The sequence below is a fragment of the Stigmatopora nigra genome, chromosome 12, assembly GCF_051989575.1.
Source record: "Stigmatopora nigra isolate UIUO_SnigA chromosome 12, RoL_Snig_1.1, whole genome shotgun sequence".
Classification (NCBI taxonomy): Eukaryota; Metazoa; Chordata; class Actinopteri; order Syngnathiformes; family Syngnathidae; genus Stigmatopora; species Stigmatopora nigra.
Genome location: NC_135519.1, coordinates 722,885 through 739,595, shown reverse-complemented (window position 1 = coordinate 739,595; position 16,711 = coordinate 722,885). Strand labels below are relative to the sequence as shown.

Here is a 16,711-nt window from a genome sequence, read left to right as displayed (position 1 = left end):
ACACACAGAGAGAGAGACAGAGAGAGAGAGAGACACAGAGAGAGAGAGAGAGAGAGAGAGAGAGAGAGAGAGAGAGAGAGAGAGAGACAGAGACAGAGACAGAGACACACAGAGAGAGAGAGAGAGAGAGACAGAGAGAGAGAGAAACAGAGAGAGAGAGAGACACAGAGAGAGAGAGAGAGAGAGAGAGAGACAGAGAGAGAGACAGAGAGAGACAGAGAGAGACAGAGAGACAGATAGAGAGACAGATAGAGAGACAGAGAGAGAGACAGAGAGAGAGACAGATAGAGAGACAGAGAGACAGAGAGAGAGAGACAGATAGAGAGACAGAGAGACAGAGAAAGAGACAGAGAGACAGACAGAGAGACAGAGAGACAGAGAGAGAGACAGAGAGACAGAGAGAGAGACAGCGAGACAGAGAGAGAGAAACACACAGACAGAGAAAGAGAAAGACAGAGAAAGAGAGAGAGAAAGAGAGAGAGACAGAGAGAGACAGAGAGAGAGAGAGACACACACAGAGAGAAAGAGAGAGACAGAGAGAGAGACAGAAACAGGGAGAGAGAGAGTGAGACAGAGAGACAGAGAGAGAGAGTCAGAGAGAGAGAGACACACACACAGAGAAAGAGAAAGACAGAGAAAGAGAGAGACATAGAGAGAGACAGAGAGAGACAGAGAGAGAGACAGAGCGAGAGACACAGAGACAGAGAGAGAGAGACACAGAGAGACACAGAGACAGAGAGAGAGACAGAGAGAGAGAGACACAGAGAGACACAGAGACAGAGAGAGAGACAGAGAGAGAGAGACACACAGAGAGACAGAGATAGAGACAGAGAGAGAGAGACAGAGGGAGAGAGTCACAGAGAGAGAGAGAGACAGAGAGAGACATCCCTAACACCGCGGTAACCCTAGCTAGCCGCGCGCTACACTGGCAGGATTGCGTGCTCATACACAACGACTGGTGCTGCAACAGTAGGATCATTAACACTCACTGTTCCCCTGACTTAGAGCTCTTGGTAGTTCGGTATATGCCCTTCTATCTACCTAGGGCAGGGGTCTCAAACTCAATTTACCTGAGGGGCGCAAGAGGCAGAGTCTGGGTGAGACTGGGCCGCATCAGGGTTTCCACAAGAAAAGCGCTGATAAAACTTTCCAACGTTATCAAATATCTTTATATTTAACTAAAAATAATGTAATAAATACATTAACTTAAAGAATAATAAAAAAATAAATCAATAAGTAATAAAAAAAATAAAAAATAATGAGAATACAGTAGATATACAGTGGCTGGCTAAGTAGAGAAAACTAATTATTTTTATTCTGTTTCAAGTGTCTGTATTAACAGCTCTTTAAATTTTAACTTTCTGAACTTGAGTGAAACATTGAACATGAAATATTCTGGACACAGCTTCTCTTGTCTACTTTTTGCTGCTGGAGACCTGGCAGCGCTTCTTCTCACATAGTTGAGTCACATTTGGCTTGAGGGAGGAAGCAGTGGAGACCCTCAATAGTGCTTGAAGATGCTCATCAGTAAGTCTGGACCTATGCTTGGACTTATTGAAGTTCAAGGATCGGGATAGTTCGGGATAGTTCAGGGAAGCTGGGGGTCAACTCTCTCAAAAAATGTCCAAGCTTGTCTGCTTCTCCACTCACCTCCCTGAACTTGGCTTTGAGTGCAGAGTTGCACTGCAGGTCAATGAGCTCAATTTGAAGCTCGGGAGGGGCATCTTGCATATCAAAGGAGAATGGGGTCTGCAAAAATTTGAAATGTGGCTTTGTGTGTCTTGAAGTCTGCAAATCTGTGATCAAATTCCTCCTGCAGCTTCGAAACACATAATTCTCACCACTGTATGGTGTGCCTACATCCACAAGAGCCTTGCATGCTGGTAAATGGAAAAGGTTTGTCTGAGAGAGCTGGGCTTTCCATAACAAAAGTTTAGTGCAGAATGCTCTCACGTTGTCATAGGCAGCACTGACAAGTTGCCCGGGGCCTTGTAGCTTCTTGTTCAGTAAGTACATCAAGCTCATGTGTGATATCAACAAGAAAAGCTAAGTCCATGAGCCATTTGGGATCACTTAGCACAGGAACAGCAACCCCGTCTATCTCCATGAAGTCTTTTACTTCTGCTAACAACTCAAAAAATCTCTTCAATACATTTCCCCTGCTGAGCCAACGTACCTCAGTGAAGTAGAGCACATCCCCATATTCAACAAAGAAATATTGCACTCCCCACTTTGCTTGAAACTGTCTGTGCTCATCACTGACCTTTCTCTTCACGGCAGGCTTTGAAACAGACATCTCTGGGGCTGTAATATGTGTTTACACTAGGAATGAGTCTCGGATTGAATTTTTAACTTTCAGTCGCGTGGTTCTGTGGCGCATGCGCACTTTCGATTTGACTGTCTAACTTTCAGTCGTGCGGGTCTGTGGCGCATGCGCACTTTCGCTCTCCGATTGAATTGGATTACGGCAGCTCTCCGAGCCGAGCGGAGTGAGCGAGGCACTGGACAGCCCGGCCAATGTCGTGTGAGTTTGAGACCCCTGACCTCGGGAGCTAACGATAGTGATTGTAATGGTTGTTTGCATCCCACTGGATGCTAATGTTAGCATGGAACTTAGCCTATTAGCTAAACGAACAGCAGCTTCACCACCCCGATGGAGTCCTTATTGTCGCTGGCGACAAAGCATGTTTTAAGACTGTTCTTCCTTAGTTTATACAGTACGTGAAGTGTCACACCAGAAGAGATAAAATTCTAGACCATGTTTATTCGAACATCAATCATGCTTATAGAGCCACACCCCTCCCTCACCTTGCTGGATCCAACCATCTCCCCAACCCCCTCATACACCCCAATTTGGAGGCAGACAAGGCCACAAATAAACATGATAAAAGCATGGCCTGAGGACGACCTTTCTCAGCTGCAGGACAGTTTTTCCCGCACTATTGGGAACTCTTTGAACACCACAAATTGAATGATTATAGGCCTGTTGCACTTACACCTATGATCATGAAATGCTTTGAAAAGTTGGTCGTCCGCCACATCGGGGATACAATCCCTCCCTCAGTTGACCCTCACGGGTTTGCTTATAGCGCAAAAAGGTCCAGTGAGGACGCCATCGCCAGATCTACGCACAGCACTGAGCCACCTGGAGCACCATGGGAACTATCGAGGATGCTTTTCATTGACTATAGCTCAGCCTTCGACACTATAATACCGGACATTCTGGCTGACAAACTGGAAGCATGGCAGCAGATATAACTTCGGGGTGTGCAATAACAATGTGCATTATCTTAGATTGTACAATATTTTAGAATTTACCTTGTCAGGATGTGAATTTTTATATTTTTAAATTACTTATCTATGTTGTTTTTTTACTGGAAAAATGCACTGTGGAGTAGCACAACCTATTTAGTTATACGCTGTGTATGATGACAATAAAAGCTTTTAATTTTGATTTGATTTGAAAGACAGACACAGAAGGAAAGAGAGAGAGATGGAGAGAGAGACAGAGGGAGAGACAGAGAGAAAGACGGAGAGAGGGATTGAGAGAGAGACGGAGAGAGAGACAGACAGAGAGAGGGATTGAGAGAGAGACAGAGAGAGCGAGACAGACAGAGAGAGGGATTGAGAGAGAGACGGAGAGACAGATGGAGAGAGATGGAGAGAGAGACGTAGAGAGAGACGTAGAGAGAGACGTAGAGAGAGACGTAGAGAGAGACGTAGAGAGAGACGTAGAGAGAGACGTAGAGAGAGACGTAGAGAGAGACGTAGAGAGAGACGTAGAGAGAGACATAGAGAGAGACAGCAGAGAAACGGCAGAGAGACGGAGAGAGACGGAGAGAGAGACAGAGAGAGAGACGGAGAGAGAGACGAAGAGAGAGACGGAGAGAGAGACGGAGAGAGAGACGGAGAGAGAGACGGAGAGAGAGATGGAGAGAGAGACGGAGAGAGAGCTGGAAAGAGAGATGGAGAGAGAGACAGAGATAGAGAGAGAGACGGTGAAAGACAGAGAGAGAAAAAGAGACGGAAAGGCAGAGAGAGAGAGAGACCGACAAAGACAGACGGACAGACGAACAGATGGATGGACAGACAGACGGACGGACGGACAGACGGACGGACAGACGGATGGACAGACGGACGGACAGACGGACGGACAGACGGACAGACAGACAGAGAGACGGACGGAGAGACGGACAGAGAGACGGACGGAGAGACGGACGGACAGACGGACAGATGGAGAGACGGACGGACAAACGGAGAGATGGACGGACGGACGGACAGACAGACGGACAGAGATAGACGGACGGACAGAGATAGACGGACGGACGGACGGACGGACGGACAGACGGACGGAGATAGACGGACGGACAGAGATAGACGGACGGACAGAGATAGACGGACGGACAGAGATAGACGGACGGACAGAGATAGACGGACGGACAGAGATAGACGGACAGACAGAGATAGACGGACGGACAGAGATAGACGGACGGACAGAGATAGACGGACGGACAGAGATAGACGGACGGACAGAGATAGACGGACGGAGAGAGATAGACGGACGGACAGAGATAGACGGACGGGCAGAGATAGACGGACGGACTGAGATAGACGGACGGACAGAGATAGACGGACGGACAGAGATAGACGGACGGACAGAGATAGACGGACGGACAGAGATAGACGGACGGACAGAGATAGACGGACGGACAGAGATAGACGGACGGACAGAGATAGACGGACGGACAGAGATAGACGGACGGACAGAGTCAGACGGACGGACAGAGATAGACGGACGGACAGAGATAGACGGACGGACAGAGATAGACGGACGGACAGAGATAGACGGACAGACAGAGATAGACGGACAGACAGAGATAGACGGACAGACAGAGATAGACGGACGGACAGAGATAGACGGACAGACAGAGATAGACGGACAGACAGAGATATTATTCATATCCAGTCCCCTATCTGTGCAGTTACAAACTTTTTCGTGCTCAGGACACTAAATAATATTTGTCAAAAGCTCTCATTAATGTTCATTCCAATTATATGGCAGGGTGCAATGCCTGTATGCTCTTCGTTAAAAAAATAGAAAGAAAAGATTGTCCTACTGCCTTACTCAAAGTACATTAATACACATAAAAAGAATATATTTTTTATATTATGATTAAGGTCAGCACTATGGTTAAAACATCGACAGCTACCATATTTATTCCAATATAATCCACCCGAGCGTATAAGCCGCACCCTTGAAATTGCCTTAAAATTGTTGAATTTGACCATTTTTTTGTGTATAAGCCTCCCCTTCATTCCCAATTTTCATCTCCATATTCATGGTTTTAATAGAGCAAATCTTAAGAAAAATCATGACACATGGTTTTTCTCAGATACTGTAAGAATCAAAAGCACTATTTTAAGGTCAATATCATAAGGAAGTTAATATACCTTTGTTTGTGGATGCAAAATATCAAATTATTTAATTTGATAAAAGAACTATAGTGGTACCTCTACATACGAGCATCTCTATATATGAGAATTTCGAGATTTGAGCATTTCAAGATACGAGGACATTTTCAAGCAAATAATTATCTCTAGATACGTGAAAAATTTAGAGATGCGAGAAAATCAGGTGGCCAAGACACGAGAGGCTGTTTATCATTGTAGCGCATTGTCTTTTTTGCCGCATCTCTTTCGTGTATATCATTTTCTGGAACTCTTTACAAGCTTTTCACACACTGTTGCTGGTATTTTGGCTCATTCCTCTGTGCAGATCTCAATTCTGTCGATGGTTCATATTACTCGAATAGTTGTCACATTCGAACATGAAATAAAATGAAAAAAAATCAAAGTAGAATTTAATTTTATTTCAAAATCATGGCTACTCACATAGGCGCCGTTCAAAGCGGCTGCTTGTTGCAATAGCTCCCTAAACCCTCACTTGTATTGTGTTTTTACAGCTTTTTTTTACAGATTTTTTATCTTTTATTTTTATGTTTTATTGTCTCTTAAGACTTTACTTGATACTTACTTTATACATTATATTTGATACTTTAATGTTTTAAAACTTTACTTTCAAGACTCTAGTCAAGACTCAAGCTCTGTGAGAGGCAAACTTTGATCTATTAGTTTAGTTAATCTCTTCAAATTTCAAATTTTGGACACTACTTTTTTGACACACTCAGCCACGCCTACGCTGCTTTACACAAAGGATCAACTGTTAGCGCTACGCAACACCGGGATTCCCCTGGACCTGGACCTCCCCGCGGAGTTAGAGAGGAAGAGAAGAGGATGCACAGCTGGACAAAAATGTCAGGAGAAAAAGCGACGCTTCAGATCCAGCATTCCATATATTATTATGGGGAACGTAAGATCTCTCCCCAATAAGATGGAAGAGCTAACAGCGCTGACCAAACAACAAGGAGAATATCGGAGCATCTGCATTATGTGCTTGACGGAGACCTGGCTGGGTGAGCGTATATCAGACTCTCATCTCCTTGGATGGCTTTCAGCTGGTGAGGGCGGACAGAGATACTGAGGAGAGCGGTAGGAAGTAAGGTGGGGGACTAGCTGTTTTTATTAATAGTTGATGGTGCAGTCCTGGGCTTATTACTGTGAAGGAGCAACTTTGCACTCGAGATATCGAGGTAGTAGCTGTTAGCATCAGGCCGTTTTTCATCCCCGGGAGTTCTCACACGTAATCGTAATAACTGCGTATATACATACCTCCTTCGGCCGATGCGGCAGTGGCTCGCAAGCTGCTCCACACTACTGTGTCCCGGATACAGACGTCACACCCCCAGTCTCTCCTTCTTATCTCTGGTGATTTTAACCATGCCCCCTTGACTTCGACTCCAGCTCAGTCCCCCTGCCCCCACTGGGCTGCTCAGACCACAACCTGGTCCATCTGTTTCCCACCTACATCCCTATGGTGAGGAAAATAAAACCTACCACAAGGATCATGCAAAGATCTATTTATTTATTAACTTATTACCTATCTATTAATGTCTAAAATGCCTTTCCAATTTCTGCATCTTGCTACTGCGACAACGGAATTTCCCGAATATGGGATGAATAAAGTTATCCAATCCCATCCAATCTGGCCAGTCAGAGCACATCTAATAGGTTCATTAATAATTACCCTCGTTCGTAATTATCAATAACTGCAGGCAGACATCTTATTCAATTATTGACATTTAATTAAATAGATTGGATCACGGATAAGTAACCTTAAGGGAGGCGATCTTCCAAAGTATCCCTCCCGAACAGTATTTTGCGTACAGCTTTAAGGCATTAAAACAAAAACAATCACGCCTTCATTTGACCTAACAATCATATAACAATTACATAAAGAAGCCTGAAGTGCATCACGAGTGTTATGGACGTGGCAGAAACAATATCTTTGTTTTGGGCTCCGTTGCTGGAAATGGCAGATATCGAGTCCTTGCCCGATCAACCACCCTCACAGCCCGATACTGGGTGAGATGTAGCGTCAACAATCCTTGGAGAAGTCCATGTGAGAGTGGACTAGGCGGCAGTTTATGACCTCGAGCCGAACAATAGAAAGACTTTTAATGATTTAACAAAGAAATGAATTACTGCACACATGTATAATAGTAATACAGAATAAACCCAACAACATCTAATTAGGTTTAGACGGCAGCGCCCTATGTAAGAGCCCTGCACCCCGACCGAGGTATTATGGCCATGCCCCAAGCAAGCAGTGACATCTTTTTTCACGTTTTATGCAAGATACATGTTTTTTTCCTGACTTTCACTCATACACGTCAAAATTAATTTAGTTTAGCGTTTTATTTAATCCTTTCTCTATTTTGAAATAAATGACCGTATCAGCTGCATTGTATTGTGTCATGACATCATTGTGCCATGGCGTCATCAACTTGCAGTTTTGTGCATGTCGTATTTATATGCGCATACAAGCCGTACCCCCGCGGCTTATGCGAGTAAATACTGTAAATGTTACACATTGTTTTTTTTCTTCAAAAAGGTTTATGCTAAAATTGTGCATGTTGAAATGTTATTTTTTATTAGGAAGAAGAAGGGAGTAGAATTCAAAGGGGCAGTTCATGGATCAGTTCTTCAACACAACTTACTTCAGGGCATCTCTGCACAGATCGTCTCGGCTGCTGTAATACTTAAGCACATACACACACATCACTCATCTTAAAAAAGAAACTGTATTTCTATAATCATACACAACTTGGAGACATGTACCAATAAGAGTTATACAATGTAAGTGTTGCTATAATTTTAAATGTTATTATGGTTTCAGTTTTAGTCCAGTTTTGTCTGAAATAATACAAAAGAAATTGAAAGTATGAATGTCATTGAAGTTGAAATGGTCAGCAAACTTTTGTTTTCTTTTTGTATCTTGTGTCTTGGAAGGTTGTGGGAAATCAAAATTTTATTAAATCAATTAAGAGTTTAATGAAGTTTTGTCAAACACGACATTATACAGTAGAACAAAGGTTAACTTTAGCATTTGTATCTTTCCACAGGACAAAGTTGATGCTGGACTTCCAACTGCTATAGTGAGTATTGATTTAGCATGAAAGATTATTTTTAACAAGGCTTCTAAATTTTTGCACCACAGCATATTTAGAACAAATAATTTCCACCTTATTAAAGGCAAAGCGATTTAATTTTTAGTTTCCAAAATCTCTTCAGACATGTTAACATTTTCAAGAATTGAATTGAATTTATCTGAATGTTTTTATTCACATTATACAAGTATAATGGCAATTAAAGCTTTCACCACAGTGCACAAACAACAACAACAAACAGAATAAACAATCAATAAATAAGTACAGTGGTACCTTGAGATACGAGCTCTTTTTGTTCCGGGACTGAGTTCGTATGTATATATATTTTTTTCGTAACTCAAACAACCTTTTCCCATAGAAATGAACTAAAAACAAATTAATTTGTTCCAACCCCCTGAAAAAACACCAAAAACAGGGTATTGGATTGGAAAACATGTTTTATTTCTTCTAATTCGATATCCAATACCAAAATAACAAATAACTAGTGGTTTAATAGTACACTGTAATGTGTTTAATTGAACTAAAATTAGACGGATTTCGCAGAGGGTAGAGAAGGGGGGGGGCTTTGCACGGCAACGCACTCGTGACCTAACATAAACCAATTTTAATTAACTTGAATTACGATGCAGACACACTCAAAAATAAGTTTAATCTAAACTTAATTCTAATTTTGTTTTAAATTTTAATACTTTTCTTCTCCGGGTTGGCACTATTTGCACCCTTACTTTCAGACGAAAGTTGTTTGCTTTTGTCTTCCCTTCAAAATATTCCCAAAATGATGCACACAAATGTCCTCACAACAGAATAACGCACGACCACTTCCCAATGAGAAGTAAATAAATAAGTGGCTCCAGAGGCTTGCCCAAGTCTTGCTCTGTTATACATACATTCATTAATTCCTTTTTTGAACCGGTTTATCCTCACTAGGGTTGCAGGGGGTGCTGGAGCCTATCCCAGCTGACTTCAGGGACAAGGCGGGGACACCCTGAGTTGGTAATCAGCCAATCGCAGGGCACGAGGAGACAATTCACCCCTACACTCATACCTAGGGGCAATTTAGACTCCCCAACCACCCTACAATGCATGCTTTTGTTATGTGGGAGGAAACCGGAGTGCCCAGAGGAAACTCAGGCAGTCCCGAACATGCAAACTCCGCACAGACCGACCTGGATTTGAACCCACGACCCCAGAACTGTGAGGCCATCACTTTTACCACTTAGTCGCCGGGCAGCCTGTTATTCATACATCAGCCTCTTAATATTTGATAATTATCACTTTTTAAAATACGGTTTTCAGGTAAATTAGAAAAAAAATCACTTCATTTCAATTCATTCAGCATTCATGAGTTGTGTGTCATACAACCCCATTTTTTTCCAACATACAAGGTGGATAACAGCAATCTCTCTGCTTGCAATCACTGCCTGTTGCTCGCATTGCAATCCCCAAGCTCCAAAGACCCTTATCAGTACGCTACCTGTTACACCTGTACTAACCTTCCGGCTCTTACATGTTCTGTTGGCCATGTTAAATTGCAAACTACGACAGCTACGGCGCTATGTCTACAGTACATGTTTTGAATGTATAGAATGTTATGTACATGACATGACACTTCTAGATAAAAAAATAATTTATCTAGAGAAGTGGATTTTAACCTGGGTTCAATCGAACCACAGGGGTTCGGTGAGTCGGTTTCAGGGGTTTGGCGGAGCATCTGCCATGGAGGTCAACACACATAGACTCAGGTCTATTAACGATAACATGCCCCGCTTGACCATAACTGGCTACAGACATGACATTGCTTGGCCTATCAATTCTGCAAGGAATATATTTTACTTTACACTAAAGTAGTGTTCAGGGAATACGGATATTAAACTGGTGGGGTTCGGAGAATGCGCATATGAAACCGGTGGGGTTTGGTAGCGCCAACAAGGTTAATAACCACTGATCTAGAGTTACAAATAATCAACTAATGCGGTTCTTCTGACACTGGCTATGTATATTCGCTATTTTATTTTTTCAAACGTAACTCCCACAAGAAACGAGGGACCACTGTATTTGGGTCGGTAAAATGAGTACTTAAAAATGACTTCTCATTTGGTTATTTTTTTAGCTTTTTTTTCTTTTAATACTTTTAGATGCAGTGTCACTAGATCAATACTCTCTTTATCAATTTTGTATCTTGTCGTCAGACAGTTGCTGGTGTGATTGCTGTGGGAACATCTCATGGTCTGGCCTTGGTCTTTGGTAAGCCAAATATAGTTTTTTTGGGTATAATCTTTAAAAGAAATTCTAATTAGGAATTATGCTCGTCAAGGCATCTTGAATATTTATGCTTATTTGTAAATTCAAAGGCACTTACTTGTCTGTTCGATATTTCACCAAACATAAGATAATTTTAAGTTGGTGTGTGTTCATTTGCATGTGCCTCTTATCCTCACAAGGGTTGTGGGTGTGTTGAAGCCTATCCCACCTAACTACGGGCACCGCACGGGGGACACCCTAAATTCGTGGCCACCCTACCGCGTTTGGTCCCCCGGACGTTTGGTCGCCGGTCTTTTGTTCGCTGGACGTTTGGTCCCCGTTGGTCGCTGGTCTTTTGGTCGCCAGTCAAATGGTGAGAGTTTACTTGAGAGAGTTTACTGTTGAAAACAGATCTCAAAAATATATTCATGATAAAGACTTTAACTAAATATCTACTGTTGATTCATGAGAGAGAGTTTAAGTTTCGACAAAACTTAGATTGCTTGCTCACCACAAGGCTGTGTACTGAGTCCTCTCCTGTACTCCCTGTACACATACGACTGCACACCAGCCCACCAGTCAAACTCTATCATCAAATTCGCCGATGACACCACTGTGATCGGACTCATCTCAGGCGGGGATGAGTCAGCTTACAGAGACGAGGTCGACAAACCGTCTTCTTGGTGCTCGGCGAACAATCTTACACTGAATACCACAAAGACTAAAGAAATAATCCTGGACTTTCGCAAGCGCAGCACAGACCTGGCCCCACTCCTCATTAACGGAGTATGTGTAGACAGGGTCCAATCCTACAAATTTCTGGGAGTCCACGTCACGGATAGGCTCTCCTGGTCCACAAACACCACAGTGTTAGTGAAGAAGGCCCAGAAACGACTCCACTTTCTCAGGGTACTGAGAAGGGACAAATTGGACACCAAGCTTCTGGCAATCTTCTACAGAGCCACTGTGGAGAGCATCCTGACTTACGGCATTACAGTGTGGTATACCGGAAGCACGGCAGCAGACAAAAAAGCCATACAGAGGGTGATAAACACTGCCCAGAAGATCGTCGGCTGCTCTCTGCCATCGCTAGAAGACATTGCCAACCCCCGGTACCTCAGAAGAGCCGGGTCCATTGTTGGAGACCCATACCACCCTGGACACGGCCTGTTCCAGTTGCTTCCATCTGGCAGACGCTACAGGTCCTACAAAGCACGGACAAACAGACTCAAGGACAGCTTCTTCCCAACAGCCATCAGGTCTCTGAACCTGCAGCAACACGTGACGTGACGACTACACATATCCCTACTCTGAAATTAAGTCAAGTCGAATTGAAGTAACAGGAAGGTCGTTTGGTGCAGATCTACCTTCCACAGGATGACTGAGGGAGGGTAAGTATAAAGACTGAGAGGTAAGTGATCCATCTTATTCTTGTTGGCATCGGTGAGGCAACTTGTAGTCGCCGGAAAATGGCGCTCAAGGCGGAGAGCTAACAAGTATGAATATGTCATAAATAAATGTCATAAATGTGTCTGGCCTGGGAAGACGAACTTGTGGAGAAGCACTATACAATTTCGTCATACGCTGCTGAGGGTATGATGACTACTAGGCTTTTTGTCAAGTCAATGATGACGACAATGCCTATGTCTGATTGTGAATTGTGAATATTAAACTTTAATATCTAAGTTTTGTCGAAACCAGCTCTCAAAATTATATCCATGGGAGAGAGTTTAATATCTAAGTACTGTTGAAACCAGCTCTCAAAATTAGATTAATGAGAGAGTTTAATATCTAAGTACTGTTGAAACCAGCTTTCAAAATTATATGCATGAGAGAGTTTAATATCTAAGTAATGTTGAAACCAACTCTCAAAATTATATTCATGAGAGCGAGTTTAATATCTAATTACTGTTGTAGCTGGTGTAGCTCTCTGTTGAAATTAGTTCTCAAAATTATATTCATGAGTTTAATATGTAAATATCTAATATCAATATCAATTAGAGCACTCATTTAACACACCGACTGCTGCCAATGACTGTCATAGGCGTCCAATGAACCTTCATTTTCACTGGGAGAGCAATGTTGAAATACTTTGGATGGTTATTTTTATCAAATAAATAAAAGTCTTAGAATACCTTTAACCCGGAACTTTGACATTAAAATAAAAGGCAATAAGTAAAAATATTTAATTAAAAAGAATAAGCAAATTCACAGATGGTGTTTTTATTGAAGCAGTAAAACAAATTCCATACTGCTACGGGTTTCATAAACAATAGCCATTACATCCCTATTTCTCCCAATGTTAAAATCTATCAATTGCATGCCGATTGAGTTTATATATTTGTTCAAATTCCTGCGGACGAGCGACACTACGACGACCTTCTATGCAAATTCAGATAAATTCGCAAACAAATTAGAGTACCTCCAAACCATTGCATACAATTTGTAAGTTTTCCTGTTTTTTAATAAAAACTCCCATCTGTGAATTCCCTTTGTAAATAATTTGTAAGTTTGTGTTTGTAATTTTTGTACAGAATTTGTAAAAGTTTGTATATGTAATTTTTCTACAGAATTTGTAAAAGTTTGTATATGTAATTTTTGTACAGAATTTGTAAAAGTTTGTATATGGAATTTTTGTACAGAATTTGTCAAAGTTTGTATATGTAATTTTTGTACAGAATTTGTAAAAGGTTGTATATGTAATTTTTGTGCAGAATTTGTAAGTTTTACTGCTTCAATAAAAACACCACCTGTGAATTTGCTTTGTCTTCTTTTTAATTAATACATTTTACGTATTGCCTTTTATTTTAATGTCAATGTTCCGGGCTAAAAGTATACTAAGACTTTTATTTGTTTGATCATTGCAAGTTGTCCCAGAGAGATTGAAGGTTCATTGGACGCCATTGACAGTCAATGGCAGCAGCTGGTGTCTTAAATGAGTGCTCTTATTGATATTTTGATATTAGATATTTAGATTTTAAACTCATGTATATAATTTTTAGAGCTGGTTTCAACAGTACTTAGATAGTAAATAGTACTTAGATATTAAACTCATGAATATAATTTTGAGACCTGGTTTCAACAGTACTTAGATACTAAACTCGCTCATGAATATAATTTTGAGAGCTGTTTTCAACAGTAAACTGTCATTTGCATTTATTGCATTTGACTGGCGACCATAAGACTGGCGTCCAATGGGGAGCAAACGTCCGGCAACCAAAAGACCAGCGAACAAACGTCCGGCGACCAAATGTCCGGTCACGCCCTATCGCAAGGTACTAGGAGTTGAACAAACATTCACATTCACACTCGTACTTAGGGGCAACTTTTTATGTTCAACCAGCCCACCCTGCATATTTTTGATATGTGGGAGTTCTTTGTGAAAATCCACACAATCCCAGGGAAAACATTCAAACTGCAAGCAGTGAAGACCAAGTACGGATTGAACCCTCTACAGGGCTGCCAACCTCCGTCGACCCCATTTTAGGAGTACTACACTTGTCTTATTTCCTGAGTGAATGCAATTCACGCAATAGATATAAAATGTAAGAAAAAAACGTAGGACAATTTAAATCAAATTGCCATTATCGTGTTTTTATGTTAACTGAAAGATTGCAAACTATAGAAAACAAATAGCATAATGAAAATAAGTTTATTTTTGTGTTTGGTTCCTTCATAACAATGGTGTTGTGACAGCAAGATCATTGACACTGTTCTCCGGATTTGGAGCTATTAGCAATACGATGCAGGCCATACTATCTACCGAGGGAGCTAACGGTCGTCATAGTAACGGCTATCTATATACCTCCAAATGCGAACGTCAACACAGCTCTCGACCTCCTGCTAACGGCTGTAAACAAACAACAGCCTGATGGAGTCTTTATTGTCGCTGGTGACTTCAACAAAGCATGTTTAAAGACTGTTCTACCCAAGTTTATCCAATATGTCAAATGCAATACGAGAGAAGACAAAATTCCCGACCATGTCTACTCAAACATCAAACATGCCTATAAAGCAGCTCCTCTGCCACATCTAGCTGGATCAGACCATTGCTGCATATCTCTCACCCCTGCGTACACCCCACTTCGGACGCAAACAAGGCCAAAAATAAAGATAATAAAAACTTGGCCCAAGGACGCATTTTCTCAGCTGCAGGAATGTTTTTTCCGCACCAACTGGGAACTTTTCGAACACAACGACCTCCTGGACTATACGGAAACTGTACTCTCCTACATCAGAAACTGCATTGACAACGTCACTACAGACAAACGGATACGGGTTTTTCCTAACCAAAAACCCTGGATGACCAAGGAGACACAAGCACTGATCAAATGCCGTAACAGCGCCTTCAGATCGGGGGACAAGAGAAAGTATAGAGCTGCCAGAGCAGAGCTGAAAAGAGGCATAAAGAAGGCCAAGGCAGCATATACTAAGAAAATCGAGGAGCTATTCAAAGAAAATAACCCAAAGAAGATGTGGCTGGGAATACGACATATTACTAACTACAATAACAATTGTGTCTGTAGACGCGGATTCCCCACTAGCGAAGGAACTGAACCATTTCTTTGCCCGCTTTGAGACTGACAAATCAGACCCAGTGTCAACACTCCCACTACCACCCTGCAACAATACACTGGAGTTTCGGGAACAGGAAGTGAGACTGGAAATGCAGTCTGTGAACACCAATAAGGCTGCTGGACCAGACGGAATACCTGGCAAGGTGCTCAAAGCCTGTGCTGAACAGCTGGCTGGAGTCTCCACGGACATTTTCAATCGTTCCTTGCAACAATCCATCGTTCCAGCCTGCCTGGAATCTGCCACCATCATTCCTGTCCCCAAAAAGCCAACCATCAACAGCTTGAACGATTACAGGCCTGTTGCTCTCACGCCTGTGATCATGAAGTGCTTTGAAAAGTTGGTGGCCCGCTACATCAGAAATACAATCCCCCCCTTAGTTGACCCTCACCAGTTTGCTTATAGAGAAAACAGGTCCACTGACGATGCTATCGCCGTGGCTCTAACACAGCACTGAGCCACCTGGAGCACCAGGGTAATTATGTGCGGATGCTTTTCATTGACTATAGCTCAGCCTTTAACACTATAAAGCCGAACATTCTTAAGGACAAACTCTCCCACCTTGGACTATCCTCTTCAATCTGCTGCTGGTTAAAGAACTTCTTGACTAACCGACCACAAACTGTTAGACTGGGTCCACACCTCTCTTCCTCCATTACACTGAGCACTGGCTCACCACAAGGCTGTGTACTGAGTCCTCTCCTGTACTCCCTGTACACATACGACTGCACACCAGCCCACCAGTCAAACTCTATCATCAAATTCGCCGATGACACCACTGTGATCGGACTCATCTCAGGCGGGGATGAGTCAGCTTACAGAGACGAGGTCGACAAACCGTCTTCTTGGTGCTCGGCGAACAATCTTACACTGAATACCACAAAGACTAAAGAAATAATCCTGGACTTTCGCAAGCGCAGCACAGACCTGGCCCCACTCCTCATTAACGGAGTATGTGTAGACAGGGTCCAATCCTACAAATTTCTGGGAGTCCACGTCACGGATAGGCTCTCCTGGTCCACAAACACCACAGTGTTAGTGAAGAAGGCCCAGAAACAACTCCACTTTCTCAGGGTACTGAGAAGGGACAAATTGGACACCAAGCTTCTGGCAATCTTCTACAGAGCCACTGTGGAGAGCATCCTGACTTACGGCATTACAGTGTGGTATACCGGAAGCACGGCAGCAGACAAAAAAGCTATACCGAGGGTGATAAACACTGCCCAGAAGATCGTCGGCTGCTCTCTGCCATCGCTAGAAGACATTGCCAACCCCCGGTACCTCAGAAGAGCCGGGTCCATTGTTGGAGACCCATACCACCCTGGACA

General features: G+C 42.6%; 1 protein-coding gene across 1 annotated transcript in view; it reads left to right on the top strand.

Annotated features, from left to right (window-relative positions):
* Positions 1–8,023: 8,023 nt before the first annotated feature.
* vps8 (VPS8 subunit of CORVET complex) overlaps positions 8,024–16,711 on the top strand; it is a 109,302-nt gene continuing 100,614 nt past the window's right edge. Inside the window, exons 1-3 of the mRNA XM_077728937.1 lie at positions 8,024–8,152; positions 8,523–8,555; positions 10,757–10,811. Coding sequence (XP_077585063.1) covers positions 8,039–8,152; positions 8,523–8,555; positions 10,757–10,811 — 202 coding nt within the window. The 5' untranslated portion in view covers positions 8,024–8,038. The remainder of the gene's footprint in view (positions 8,153–8,522; positions 8,556–10,756; positions 10,812–16,711) is intronic.